General features: G+C 34.7%; 1 protein-coding gene across 2 annotated transcripts in view; it reads left to right on the top strand.

Annotated features, from left to right (window-relative positions):
• Positions 1-15627, top strand: part of LOC127862410 (centromere protein F-like) — an 80494-nt gene that overhangs the window by 36915 nt on the left and 27952 nt on the right. For both annotated transcript variants that reach the window (XM_052401506.1, XM_052401507.1), the window contains exons 4-5: positions 1306-10602; positions 11383-11526. In XM_052401506.1, the coding sequence (XP_052257466.1) occupies positions 1306-10602; positions 11383-11526 (9441 nt within the window). The remainder of the gene's footprint in view (positions 1-1305; positions 10603-11382; positions 11527-15627) is intronic.

Here is a 15627-nt window from a genome sequence, read left to right as displayed (position 1 = left end):
CATGTACTTAAGACTTATTTAGTAAAGAACTTTTTAAGATCTTATATAAAATTACGGCATTAGGGCCCTCTTGTTTTGTCAAACGTCTTTCGATAGTGACATTTAATAGAAAGATATACAAGCTAGCTTTTCCACTTTTTAAAGTTAATCTGTTTGTTCACAGGGCAGTGATTTTTTTTGCTCAAATTTACCGCCGATTTTCGGCTGCTTCCCAATCGCAAAAAAAACTCGTTTTTTCCCAAAAATCTGACAAAAATTTCCCAAAAAAAGCCCAACTTCCAAAAAAAAAAAAAAAAAAAAAACATTTTTTTTTTTTTTTTTTTTTTTAGAAAGACGTCTCATATAACTTCATTATAATTTCATAAATCTAGGTCTCAACTTTATTTTTTGAAAACATCTTACAAAATATATAACTTGAATTTAGTCATTTTTGTCCATAAATCATTCCCAAACTTGCCACTTTTATTGATTAAAAAAAATCCCAATTTGACCAGACTCCTTTTCTAGAAAACTCCCTGAACATGCACTCAAAAACAATATCACTTCTGTTACTTATAATCCTATTTATAATGCTTAATTTTTCCCAATTTCATGGTTTATCGTGCTATTTTTCCCAATTTCACGGTTAATCGCGCTAATTTTCCCAATTCAAAAGGCACAGGCTGTAACAAATTAAAGCAAAAAAAATCACTGCAGGGCTTTCCTCTAAATATATATCCTGTCTTTCCACTTTCCACACAGTAAGAAAGTAATGTCTAATTTGCACACATTTACTAAGGCCATTTACTGTAGTGTTGGTATTAAAATACCGTGAAAAGCTCTAGTTTAAAAACTTCAGTTCAGATGTTTATGAAGATTATGATGTGCTGAAGTTTGACCAAATATACACAAGTTCAAAATTCCATATTGGACAATTAAAAATTATAACGAACAACACCATCTTAAACTCCAGCTTTTTATGCTCCCGGATCGAATGATCAGGGGTATATTGTTTTGGCCTGCCTGTCTGTCATTGTATGCGTGTGTCCCAAAACGTTAAACTTGGTCGTAACTTTTGCAATATTGAAGATAGCAACTTGATATTTGGCATGCATGTGTATCTCATGGAGCTGCACATTTTGAGTGATGAAAGGTCAAGGTCATCCTTCAAGGTCAAAGGTCAAATATATGGCTTCAAAGCGGTGCAGTAGGGGGCATTGTGTTTCACAAACACAGCTTTTGTTCATTATGCTTTTCAGTATTGGTACCCCATATTGGCAATCTCTGCTGTCTATACAAGCTTACTTGTAATTTCTCCCTTAACAGGTATCACAACTGCATGCCACGGTTGAAAAACATGAGATGGATCAGATGGGTCACGGGGATAAGTACGAAAAACTTGTGGCTGAACATGAAAAACTGAAACAACTCAATCAGCATCAGTCCAAGGACTCCACTGCACTTCGCAGTGAGTGTGGAACGTTGAAACATAAGCTGTTTGAGTTGGAGGAGCAGCTAAACAGCATGAAGGCAGAGAATGGGGATCTGAAAACAAAGATGAAGGACCAAGGGTCAGTGAAAGAAGCTGATTACAAACACGTCACAGAGCAGTTGAAACTTGAGCGAGAAAATATGAAGATTTTGGACAAGAAATTGAGTGATGAAATAAAGAACCTTAAAGACTGTATTGAAAAGAAGGAAAAGGAGCTGGATAAGGTGAAAACTGAGTCAAAGGCCCAAGTAGAAAAAATGGCTGCCATGTTGAAAACAATTAGTCTTGAAATTCAAAATATGAAAGAGAGCAGCAACAAGAAGTCAACACAGGATAGTCAGAATAAAGCTAAACTTGAAGCAGAAGTGGCTGAGTTGAACGATTTGGCAAAGAATAAGGACCAAGAGAATGAAAAGCTTCAGAAGGACATTAAATTCTTGCGCGACTCTTTGACAAACGCACAAACGTTATCAGAATCTGCGAAAACTGACTTGAAAAATAAGGAATCACTTATTGCCCAACAAAAGGACAATATTGATAAAATCCAGAAGACATTAGATAAGCAGTCAGAGGAGTCAAACGAGAAGATAAGTATTCTTGAAAAGAGAATAAAAGAAGCAATGACAGAAATGGACAATATTAAAGATTCAAAGAAGAATTGTGAAACACAGTTGTCCAAAAAGGAGAGACAATTACAAGATTGTGAGGCTAAAAACATCAATTGTGAAAAAGAAAAAGAAGAATTGTCCAAAAAAGTAGTAGGTCTTGAGAAGATAAAAGAACAACTTGTTTCAACGTTAGCAACACTAAAGCAGGAAACTGAAAGATTGCTTAACCTGAATGCAACATTTAAGCAAGAAATCAACGAGTTAAAAAATACAAATGCTGGCAAAGACAGAGAAATAAGTCATTTACAGGCCGAACTTGATCGGAAAAATGAAACACTAGAGTCTGTTCAATCACAGTGCAGCACGTTAAGATCCAGTTGCAAATCTCTAGAAGAAACAGTCAGATCAATAAAATGTGAAATGGATGAAATAAAAGCAAAACACGAGGCAGAGTTAGCTGAACATTGCCAAGGGCTCAAAAATGCTGAGAAAAGAATAGAATCATTAGTAAGTGAAAAAGAAAAGATTGAATCAGAAAAGACCAAGTTTGCTGAAAACGTTAATTCTTTGGATAAAAAGATCAAGGAAATAGAAAGTGAAATTGAAAAACTCAAGATTGATAACAATGACCTTCAGAACCAATTGGAAAGGTCAGATAAAGAAAAGAATGACATTTCTTACAACTTAACAAAACTTTTAAGTGAGCTTACTGATCTTAAGAGTGTTAAAATAGATGTAGAAAAAAGACTTGAGGAAGCATTATTCTCATTAGAAGAGAAAGAGAAATGTATATTAGATTTTGAGAAGAAGATAATATCTATGGATGGGAATTTAATTGCGGCAAATGAATCAATAAATAGTTTTCAGAAGAAAAGCAATGATTTGGAGTTGCTCAACAAAACTAAGGATGAAGATATAGCGATTCTACAAGAGAAGATGAAAATAGCTGATGAACATCTTTTAAGTGAAGCAAATAAAGTTCAAGCACAATCTACTGAAATTCAGAAACTGAAAGATGAAATTACAAGCTTGACATTTAATAATAATGAAGCAAAAGCGCAAATGACAGCAACCATTGATAATCTTAATGGAGAACTGATTGAAAGGACAAAGGTTATCACTGAATTGCAGGCTGAATTGGCTCATAAATCTGGAGAACTTGAAAGAGTTCAAGCATCTATGGCTCATGTACAAAATGCAAAATTGGATCTTGAACTAAAGCTTAGCAGTCTCACTAATTGCACAGAGGAATTAACATTGAAGCTAACAGAACTTAGTTCAGTTCAGGAGAGTCAAAATGCCACAATAATTCAACAAGAAACTCAATTGAACTCATTAAAAGATGCACTACATAGCAAAGAACTTGCCTTATCAGAAGTAAGTGCAAAGTCAAACCAAGAAATAGAGGAGTTGAAAAATTCTCTTGAAGCTAAAAATAATGAAGTATGCTGTCTAAACAGTGAGTTGACTTCTGCAACACAAAAGCTGAATGATTTATTAACAAAAAAAGAACACAATGAGACTGTAACTAAAGAATTGCAATACAAGCTTGTAGGATTTGAGAAAGAGCTTGAAAGTTCAAAATTTGCTATTGAGGACCTTACATGTCAAAATCAGAAACTTAATTCCACAAATAGTGAGCTTGAGAAAGAACTTGTCAACAAAAAAGATGAAATTAATAACATTGTCAATCAAAATCAGCAGATCAGTGTTCAGCTGAAAGAAGAAAATGTTGAATTGAAAAATATTGTTGAAGGCAAAGACGAAGAAGTTCTTTCACTGAAGGAAGAAGTTAACCATAAATTAGAAGAAATTGAGAAGCTAAATGAACAGTTTTCATCAGTGAAATCAGAAAAAGATGAGCTTCTGTGTAAGATTGTTAAGATTGAAAATGAAAAAGATGAATCAAAATTTGCATTGTCAGAGATGGGAAAGAAGTATGAGCAAGTGACGAAACACAATGAAGAATTACTAGTACAGTGTCAGCAACTTAAGGATGATATGAGTGATAATGATATGGAGCAATCCATTATTATTGCGAACCTTAAACAAGAGGTTAGTCAGTTGGTCAACACACTTGAAGCTAAAGATGCAAGCATAAAACAGCTTGAAAATGAATTAGAACATAAAACAAAAGAAATGTCTCATGTTTCATCAAAACTTGACGAAATAACTCTGGTTAAAACTGATACTGCATTGAGGGTAACAGCATTAGAGCAAGATAAAGAATCATTGCAGTTTGCATTAAATGAATCCAAATTAGTCGAGGAGCAATTGAAGAAGTCTGAAAGTGAGTTATTACAATCAGTTGTTGAGCTTAAGGATCAGTTAGCTGTAGTTAGAGAGTCTGAAATGACTAACACTATTTCATTGAAACAACAAGTTGAGGAATTAGAAAACCAGTTGGAAGGTAAGGAATGTGAATTGAATAATCTAAAAGAAGAAAAAAAACACTTGATTGACAAACGAGATAAACTCCAGACGCTCTTTGATGATACAGAACAGTCTAGAAGAGACTTGGAAGAGGCCATGACATGCTTAAATAATAGATTTGAAGAACAGGAATTTGTAGCAAAATCACTTCAAGACAACAATGACAGCAACAAAAAGGTTATAGACGGATTAACTAGTGAAGTTGAAAGATTGAAGGAAAAATTGAATGATGTGACCATGGAATCCACTACAAATGTAGCAAAGCTTACGCAAGAAGTGTCAGATGCTAAGAATGTTATTGATGGTAAAGAAGAATTGATAGCACAATTGCAGTCTGAAATTGAGCATAAAGCACAGGAAATAATTCAAACAGAAAGTGTGCTGTTAAAGTATCAGCAAGAAAAGGATGAGGCACTGTCTCACTTGTCTGAAGTGCAAAGGGAGCTTGATGAAAGCAACTTTAAGCTAAATGAAATCATAATGGCAAAGTCAGAACTGGAGTCAAAATTGTCTTTGTTGGAAAAAGAAATCGTAGATATAAAAGATGAATATAGTGATCAAGCAATGGAGGAATCTGTAAACCAAGCCAAACTAAAGCAAGCAAATAATGAGCTCCATAATTTACTGGAAGGAAAAGACATTGAAATAAAACAGATTGCTTCTCAGGTGCTGAATCAAGAAAATCTATTAGAAAATATTAATAATCAACTAAAAGATGTTAAAGCTGAAAAGGAAGAGACTGTTCTAAAACTTAATGCCTGTGTTAAAGAGCTAGATGAAATGAAATTTTCGCATCAGACATTAATGACAGAAAGTGAAGCTTTGAAGGAGTTAATAACATCATTGAATGATGAAATTAATAAATACAAAGATAAAACACATGCTATTGAAAATGAGAAGCATGAAATTGAGGCAAAATTGCAGTCAGTTACCAGAGAATTACAAAACATAGTTTATGGTAAAGAGGAAGAGATAACATCACTTAGACAGGAGTTGAGCCATAAAGCTGAAGATTATGAAAAAATAAAAAATGAACTTAAATCCATACATGACAAGTGTAAAAGTAGTGAGCTTGTAATACTTGAATTGCAAGACGAAGTGAATACTCTGAAATTTTCCATCCACAAATCAGAAGAAGCAATTGCAGAAAAGAATGGTAATCTTGCTTTGTTGCAAACTGAAATACAATCTCTTAAAGATGAAATCAGCGACCAGACAGTTGAAGAGAGCATAAATAAAGCAAATATGAAACTGCAATTAAATGAACTTCAAAATATAGTGGATGGAAAGGTTAATGAAATAAGCTGTTTACAACAGGATGTCTCACATTTAAGGGTTCAACTTGAAAAAAGCAATTGTACAATTACAGAACTTGAGCAACAGAAACTGGACATGTTGAGTGAACTTACACAGTTACAACAGATTAATGAAGAACTTAAAAATATTGACTCTAACAAGGAAAAATGTTTAGAAGAGGCTAATCAGGAATTACAGCACACTAAGGAAAAACTTGAAAAAGTTACAAATAAAATGACAAGTTTAAATGACCATAAAGTTGAAATTGAAGCTAAATACAAGACCATTTTTTATGAAAAGGATGGAATGGAGAGCAGATTGAACGAAGCAAAAAGTTATTGTGATGCGCAGGAAACTAAAATTGAACAGCTAAGTCAGGAATTGTCTGCTAGAAAAGATGAACTTGCAATGCAAAAGAATGAAGATGAAACTACTAAGGTTAAAATTAGTCAAGAAATTGATGGTCTTAAAAATACTTTGATTGAAAATGAAGTTCAAAAACAAGCATTAGCTAAAGAAATTGATCATTTAAAACAGAACATTGAACACTTATCGAATGAATTGCAATCCATTTCACATTTAAAATCTGAAATAGAAATGAAACTTGTATCATCAGCAGACAGAATTGAACAGTTAAATTTGGAAATACAAACAGCTACCCTTGTTAATGAACAGCATCTTAACAAAACTGAAGATCTTGAGCGTGAAAACATGTCTTTAAAGGATAAACTTAATGACTTGAATGTTGCAGAGTCATTAAAGAAAGCTGTCTTTACTCAAGAAATCGAGGTTTTGAAAACCGAACTGGAACAAAAGAAGACAGAAATAGATCTTCAGGGAAATCAAATAAACAAATTATCAGAAAGTATTGAAATTAAGTGCCAAAATCTGGAGTCAGTATTAAAGGAAAAGGCTGTATTGGAACTAAAGGTTGAACACTTGGAAACAGTTATTGGTGAAACCAACTTCTCCATGTCAGAAACAGCTATTAAATTGAATGAAAAGACTGCACATGCTAATGAACTTGAGAAAAAAATATCTGACCTCAAGGACCATTTGAATGACAAGAATGTTGAGATGACTTCAAGTCAGGCATTATCATCACAGCAAATTAACGAAATTCAAAATTCTCTTGTTATTAAGGGTCAAGAAATGGATCAGCTTTATGCAGAATTGACTGTACTGAAAAAACTGAATTACAATCTTGAATCATCAAATGAGAAGTTGAAGTCGGAAATTCAAGATAAAGAAGGAGAGCTCTTGAGCCTTAAAACTGAGAAGGATGAAACTAGTTTTCTGATCAGTAACTTTGAAGCATTAAAAACAACCCATTTAGCCAAAGAAGAGAAATATCAAAATGAAGTAAAGCAGCTAAAAGATGAACTTAACATTCTGCTAACTGACAAAAATAATCTGGAAGCCAATATTACCCAGTTAAAAGAAGAAGCTTCTAATACATCGGAAGGGAAGGAAGAAGAGATTGCCAATCTTAAAGTGCAGTTAAACAGAGAATTAAATGAAAAAGCAAATATAGTACAACAGCTGGAAGTATTACAAAGTAACGAAAGCCTGCTAAAAGAAGAATGCAGTGAAATGAAAACAAGATTACAAGAGTTTGAATTTAAAGTGGAAGAAGAAGCAAAATTATTAGATGACAAAGAAAAAGAAATTGCACACCTACAACACAAAGTCACTGAAGTAAGTGATAAATTAAAAAGTGTACAATCATTATTGGATAATGAAAAAGCTGAATATTTTGTACAAATGGAAGAAATTAAGAATATGAATGAGGGCAAAAATGAGGAAAAATTTAAACTGGAACTTGAATTAAAGCACAAATCTGATGAGTGTGAAAAATTAATTGAAAGGTTATCAGAAATAGAAAGAGACCTTAACGATAAAAACAACTCTTTGATTAAATTGACAAATAATTATGATGCCAGTGTTTTAGAAATAGACCGTACATCAAAACTTTTAGAAGAACAAACATTAATTTATGAAATAAGAATACAAGAATTGGTTGATAAGAATGATATAAATTTGAAAGAATATTCAGAAGTTGAAAACCAAATACAAATAAAGTCTTCTCAGTTAAAAATCAGCCAGCTTGAATGTGAACAAATGCAAGAGGGAAATACTTTGCTTCAAAAACAAATTGATCAACTCGAAAAGGATAATGAATGCCTTGAAAACCAAATCAAGAATTTGACGGACAGACTGACATCTCTTGATATGGAGAAAATCAGTGTCACCCAGGCCCTTACTGAACTGAGAAATGTTAATTGTGCCAATGAAAATGCAATGTCAGAACTACAAGAAAGGGCAAGTATTATGCCGTCACGAATTTTAGAGTTGCAAGATTTAAATGATAATTTGGAAAAAAGGCTTCTCAACAAAGAGAATGATTTAGTGTCATTAAGGCACGAATATTGCAGTACAAATGCAGACTTAACAGAAGCAACTAAGCAATTAGAAAGTGAGATAGAAGAATTGATTACCAAACTTACTTCAAGAGAAGATGAACTTAAATTAAAAGAAATAGAGACAAACGAACTTCATAAAAAGTTTGATGATATTGAAGGAAAGCTGAAGGAAAATGTAGAAATCTGTGGTTTGCTTGAGGAAGAAAGGAACAGTTATCAGGGAAAAACAAATAGTCTTGAAGAAAAAAATTCTGAACTGTTGATGTCACTTGACCAATTGAAAACAGAATTAAACAATCTAAGAGCAATACATGACCACTCAGAAAAGTCACTCTGCAGTAAAGAAGTTGAGCTGCAGTCCACACAGGTTTTCACGCAGTCCATACAGGAACAACTTGATCTGGTCAGTTCAGATTCTAAGATTTTGGAGGAGAAATTGCAAAAAATGAGTATTGAAAAAGAGGAATTAGTTTTTAACCTGCAACAATTAAAAATAGCAAATGAACTTCTTAATATTGAGATAAAAGAAAGAGATAACAAGCAGTCAAATTTAGAGGACGAGTCAAATGAAAAGATTCAAGAATTTCAGGACAAAATCTTTAAACATGAAAATACAATAAGAAATCGAGATGAACAGATTGCTCTAATGGAAGATGAGATCAAACAGTTCCAAAAAGAAATTGAATCTTTAACTAAGCTACAAAATCAGCTTCAAGAAAAATTGGATGAAACAGGAGGACAAATATATGATTTGAAAAATGTGAACAGTGGCTTAACATCAACAATATCAGATCTGAATATAGAACTGGACAAATTAAAATCTGACTTTAAATTTGAAGAATGTCAGAAAGGTGATATTAAAAAGAATAATTTGACATTAAAAGATGACATTGAAATTTTGAAACATGAAAATCTCAGAACAAGAGAAATTCTGGACACAAAAGAGAAATGTTTGACGGAGGCATTAACACAGTTGGAAGATTTAAAATTAGAAATTGCAAGTAATGAGAAGGCCATGGAGGAACATACAAAGAACTACAATGAGCTGAAAGAACTTCTTGAAGAAAAAAGAGAGTTTATTTCAACTCTTAATATAAAAATCACTCAACAGCAAACAGAAAATACAGAATTGACAGATAAAAATGAAAAGCTGGAATATGAGATTTCAAAATTTCAGGGTGAATGCTCTCAAAGAAGTAATGAAACAGATGCTCTGCTAGCTGATTTGACGGAAGCTAAGCAACAGGCTTCTGTAAATGAGAGAGCAAAATTTGAGCTTGAACAAGTTTTGCTAGAAAAAGAATCTGTCATTAATGATCATCTTAATATAATAAACAATTTAAATATTGAAATAGAAACAGTTAAAGTTAAGTTGACCGAGTCACATGGTTCAGTTGAAGAAAGTAGCAAAGCTTTTCAAGATTTGAACATACAAGTAGAGCAACTTCAAGCCAATTACATTAAACTTGAACAAACTCTCAAACAGACTGAATCAGAAAAAGAAGAGTTAGAAGGATTGGTTGAATATACAACGGTTGAAAGCGGTTCCAAAGACGATCAGATTGAACAACTCAATGATCAGCTGAGAGATTCTGAAAGGCAAGTTGCCGACTTGAAAAAAAGTGTGAGGGAAATGGAAGCAGAAGCATCTAAACTGTCTGATAAATTAGCAGAAACAGAGGACTGTGTAAATGTAATTCAGACAGAAAAGAAAATTCTTGAGGAGAATTTCAGAATGAAAGAAAAATCCTCTGAAGAAACTTACGGTGTCATTGAAAGTATGGAAAAGAACATTAAATCATTAGAAAATGACTGTGAAAATTACAAAGATATGCTTGAGTCAATGGAATTTGAGCATAAAACACTCGAGGATAGAAATGATGAGCTAGAGAAAAATATTGTTATGCTAGAAAAACAAGTAAGTGAAGAAGTAGAGAAAAATAATCAGTTGCAAACAAACTTTCAGTCAGAAGAAACAAAGCATAGAAAAAATATAGAAAGACTTGAAAAAGAACTTGAGAAAATGAACCAAGATGGTAAGGATACAATAGATTCATTGCAAATGGAGATAATTGATTTAAAGGAGACAAATACCAAACTAACTGAGACTGAGAAACATTTGAAAGACGAGATAAAATTCTTAAAATCAGATAACGACTTTTTGAAATCTTCCCAAAGTCAACGTGACTTCAGACAGAATGAAGTCCAAGCAATTGAAACAGAATTACAGACTGTGAAGACAGTGAATCTACAGCTTGAACAGCGTGTGGCTACTCAAGAGCGTGAAAAGAATGACTTGCTCACAAAGTTCCTGGCCCTAGAAGATAAACTTAATGTAGCGGAAAAAGAAGTGAAATCATATCTCTCTCAGGTAATTGTTGTATTAAAATATATACATTCAAAATAATAAAAATATAAACAAGAAAAGAAGACAAAAAAATATTGTCGGATCACTTAAATTGAAAGGGTACACAAAGTTGCCCCATTAAGGCAGCTTGTTTAATGTAGAAAATTCACCTCATTGGTGCAAAAAGGTACCACGTGCCTTCTAATGTCATGTTCATGGTAGGTACTGGGTTAGGCTTTTAATTGGCAGCGGTCCACATTCAGATTGCGGACAGTTAGGTTCACATTATTGTCCCCTACCGGTTTCACCGGAGGGGACTTATGGTTTGCGCTCTGCCTGTCTTGTCAATCTGTCTGTCAGTCCGTCAGTCTGTCACACTTTTCTGGATCCTGCGATAACTTAAAAAGTTCTTCATATTTGTTCATGAAACTTGAAACATGGATAGATCGCAATATGGACATTATGCACATCATTTCATTTTGTTCCTACGTCAAAAATCCTGGTTGCTATGGCAACTAATAAAAAAAAAAATACTGACAATGGTGGAGCCAGTAAGGGACATATATTGCTTTCCGTTTTTAGGATATTTTTCGTTTCAAGAAAGTCGCTAAGCAAAAATCAAGTTCAGGCAGAATGTGTCAACCCTGATAAGTCTATGCAGACTTCACAGGCTAATCTAGGATGACTCTTTATGCACATGCATTAAACCCCTTTTTCACAGAGCACGGCCCAATTATAACAAGATGTGAAAATAAGATGCATCGTCAAACAAAGCCTTAAATTGATCTACATTGACTGTTGAAGGTGAACGAGCTAGAGGTAGTTATTCAAGAGAAGAATCAAGCTGTGAGTGTTCTGGAGAAGCAGATGAAGTCAGTGCAGAAGTCAGAAAGTGAGGCCACCAAATCTCTCACTAACCTTCGAACTGAATATGCCATTCTGAAGCAGGTAATTTTTATCTTTCATCTAGGCTTATATTCTGGTATAGTGGTTGTCTATATAAAGCTGTTTCCCCTTGGAGCAACACTTTTAATTCACACAGTTTTCCCTTAAAACTGATCTTGACCAGCAATTACAGTGTTTTTTTTAGCTCTACTGGCCGAAGGCCTGAAGAGCTTATGTCGTGGCGTGGTTTCCGTCGTCTGTCCATCATTGCGCGCGTGCGTTAGACTTTTTCTTGTTTACGCGATTAAGTCCACAGTTTTCATCCGATTCTTTTCAAACTTGTTCAGTGTATTTATATTAATGAGGACTCAAACCTTATTGGAAATGGGTTACATCAGAGTAAAAAGTCCAGAATTATCTTCCCTTGAATTTAAGAAAATTGTGAAATAAGATTTGTTTACGCAATAAAGTCCACAGTTTTCATCCAATCATTTCCCAACTTGCTCAGTGTCTTTATCTAAATAATGAGTCAAACCCTATTGAAAATGAGCAATATTGGAGTTATAAGTCCAGAATTATCTCCCCTTGAATTTGAGAAAAAAATGAAAATTCTGTTTTTTTATGTGATAAAGTCCATAATTTTCATCCAATTCTTGGCAAACTTGCACAGTGTCTTTGTATCAATGAGGACTCAAACCCTTTTTATGTCCCTCTTTGAAGAAGAGGGGGTATATTGTTTTGCACATGTAGGTCGGTTCGTCTGTCCGTCCACCGGATGGTTTCCGGATGATAACTCAAGATCGCTTAGGCCTAGGATCATGAAACTTCATAGGTACATTGATCTTGACTGGCAGATGACCCCTATTGATTTTCAGGTCACTAGGTCAAAGGTCAAGGTCACAGTGACTTGAAATAGTAAAATGGTTTCCGGATGATAACTCAAGAATGCTTAGGCCTAGGATCATGAAACTTTATAGGAACATTGATCATAACTGGTAGATTGATCATAACTGGCAGATGACCCCTATTGATTTTCAGGTCACTAGGTCAAGGTCACAGTGACACGAAGCAGTAAAATGGTTTCCGGATGATAACTCAAGAATGCTTACGCCTAGGATCATGAAACTTCATAGGTACATTGATCATGACTGGCAGATGACCCCTATTGATTTTCAGGTCACTAGGTCAAAGGTCAAGGTCACAGTGACACAAAATAGTAAAATGGTTTCCGGATGATAACTCAAGAATGCTTACACCTAGGATCATGAAACTTCATAGGTACATTGAACATGACTGGCAGATGATCCCTTTTGATTTTTTAGGTCACTAGGTCAAATGTCAAGGTCACAGTGACTCGAAACAGTAAAATAGTTTCCGGATGATAACTCAAGAATGCTTACGCCTGGGATCATGAAACTTCATAGGAACATTGATCATGACTGGCAGATGACCCCTATTGATTTTCAGGTCACTAGGTCAAAGGTCAAGGTCACAGTGACTCAAAACAGTAAAATGGTTTCAGGATGATGTCTCAAGAATGCTTACGCCTAGGATCATGAAACTTCATAGGTACATTGATAATGACTGGCAGATGATCCCTATTGATTTTCAGGTCACTAGGTCAAAGGTCAAGGTCACAGTGACGAGAAACAGTAAAATGGTTTCGGGATGATAACCCAAGAATGCTTATGCCTATGATATTAAAACTTCATTGGTTCATTGATTGTGACTGGCAGATGACCCCTATTAATTTTCAGGTCACTAGGTCAAAGGTCAAGGTCACAGTGACTCGAAACAGTAAAATGGTTTCCTGATGATAAATCAAGAACACTTATGCCTAGGATCATGAAACTTTACAGATACATTCATCATGACTAGCAGATGACTCCTATTGATTTTCAGGTCACTAGGTCAAAGGTCAAGCTCACAGTGACAAAAACGTATTCACTCAATGGCTGCCACTACAACTTACAGCCCACACGGGGGACATGCATGTTTTATCCAATTATTTCCAAATTTGCACTGTATCTTTATATCAATGAGGACTTAAACCCTATTGAATATGAGCAGTATCGGATAAATAAGGACACAATAATCTCCCCTTGAATTTGAGAAAATTCACCTTGTTTGCGCGATTAAGTACACAGTTTCCATCTTATTCTTTCCAAACTTGCACAGTGTTTATAGCAGTAGAGCCATTCAGGCCCTCATGGGCCTCTTGTTCAGTTTTGGGGGAAAGGGGTCGGGTCCCCTGAGGGGGGGAATTTGTGCGTAAAAGGGGAAATATGGGAAATTTCAATGCTTAGCAAGTAACAGTATAAAATCAAGAAAAAAATTGCGCGAAACGCCGGATTTTGGGGGAAAAAATCACACGAAACGCCGGATTTTGGGGAAAATAAGGAAAGTCTTAAATAATCAATTAAGCATATTTTACTGTTTTAAAAACATATTCAAGGAAACAGAAAATTTAATTATGCAATATTTTTCTATTTTCTTCACTGGATCAGGTTAGCTTATATATTTTAAGGTTAAGAAAATAAAATTTTAAAAAATTGCGTTTTTTTTTTGGAGGGGAAAATGAAATCTAGGGGAAAATTTACCAGCTGAGGGGAACAAAAAATCGCAGGGGAAAGGGTCGATATTCAGCGGGTCACAAAAAAGGAAAAAAACGCTGGTTATGTTCATGTTCAAAGATCAACATTTCTTGGCTTTTCTGTGAATTTGTCACTTGAGCATATTTCAGACTCGCACACCATTTCATTGTCGCATTCAGCATCTTTCACCGACGATTCTTCCGGCACTTCTGGTTCGCTAATTTCATCCAACTGTTTTGACTCACTCTCTTGACCTGACTGAAGTTTCTGGTGTTTCACTGCTGGCATTTGAAGAAGACTGACTAAGTTTTTCTTGTATAAACAGAATATAGTTTTTATGTCCCCCACCCACTATAGTGGGGGACATATTTTTTTTGCCCTGTCTGTCTGTTGGTCTGTTTGCTCCAACTTTAACATTTGCAATAACTTTTTCAATATTCAAGATAGCAACTTGATATTTGGTATGCATGTGTATCTCATGGAGCTGCACATTTTGAGTGGTGAAAGGTCAAGGTCATCCTTCAAGGTCAGAGGTCAAATATATGTGGCCAAAATCGTTCATTTTATGAATACTTTTGCAATATTGAATATAGCAACTTGATATTTGGCATGCATGTGTATCTCATGGAGCCGCACATTTTGAGTGGTGAAAGGTCAAGGTCATCCTTCAAGGTCAACACAAAAAATTCAAAGCGGCGCAGAAGAGCCCATAGTGTTTCTGACAAACACATTTCTTGTTTTTACGTTAAAAACAGATTTTTTGTCAATTTTTTTCCGATTGCTTTTGCTGTTGTGCAGCATGGTGGAATACGTACGATTTGCGGTAGATGTCGTAAATTTAGCGAAAGTCGTGATAGGGAACTGAACTGCGTACAGTTTGCAGTAAAGGAGTAAATGCGAAAAGAAAGCAAACACGCGGATGCAGCAGTTCAGAAAAATTATAGAAAGACGTATTTAAATGAGATATTGATTAAAATTGAATTACAATTCTGAGAGGGGAATTTCTCAAATAGTTTGGGGGAAAATATATATTCAGGGGTGTGATCTTTCTGCGGATTTCTGCGGATCGGGTTGTCCCGGGGGTCCCTTCTGAGATTCGCTTAAATTCGTTTTTAAAAAATGTGGGGGGAGGGGGTACTACGGATTCCATGGACGTATTTCATAAGCGGCCCGAAATATCTGCGGCCTGTGAAATCTCTCCGCATTTTACACTGGTAGATTCGGCCTAAGCATTTTTAAAACGAGAGATATAATTGGCTGTTGTTTCCCATTCTCCAATTAAAATCGGTTTCTTAAAATGTGTTTGGTAATCCGAAGCTGATTCGTTTGCAAATGGCGCAGTTGTGAAGCGAAAATTAAGATTATTGAAATGACAAATAGCAATCGAATTAACGACTGACAACATATAGTTTAAAAGGAATAATGAAATGTGTTTGTCGCCGAAAAAAGACTACGTTTCAGATACAAGTAACACATATTTTGTTTAGAAATGTGCACAGTGAATTTGTGTCACGGAAACCAGTGTTTGCAAATTGGACTTCAGTCTACTCGAAAAGTAAAACAATTTAGA

The sequence above is a fragment of the Dreissena polymorpha genome, chromosome 16, assembly GCF_020536995.1.
Source record: "Dreissena polymorpha isolate Duluth1 chromosome 16, UMN_Dpol_1.0, whole genome shotgun sequence".
NCBI classification, from domain to species: domain Eukaryota; kingdom Metazoa; phylum Mollusca; class Bivalvia; order Myida; family Dreissenidae; genus Dreissena; species Dreissena polymorpha.
Note: the sequence above shows the minus strand (reverse complement) of the source record. Positions and strands in the feature narration are given on the sequence as shown.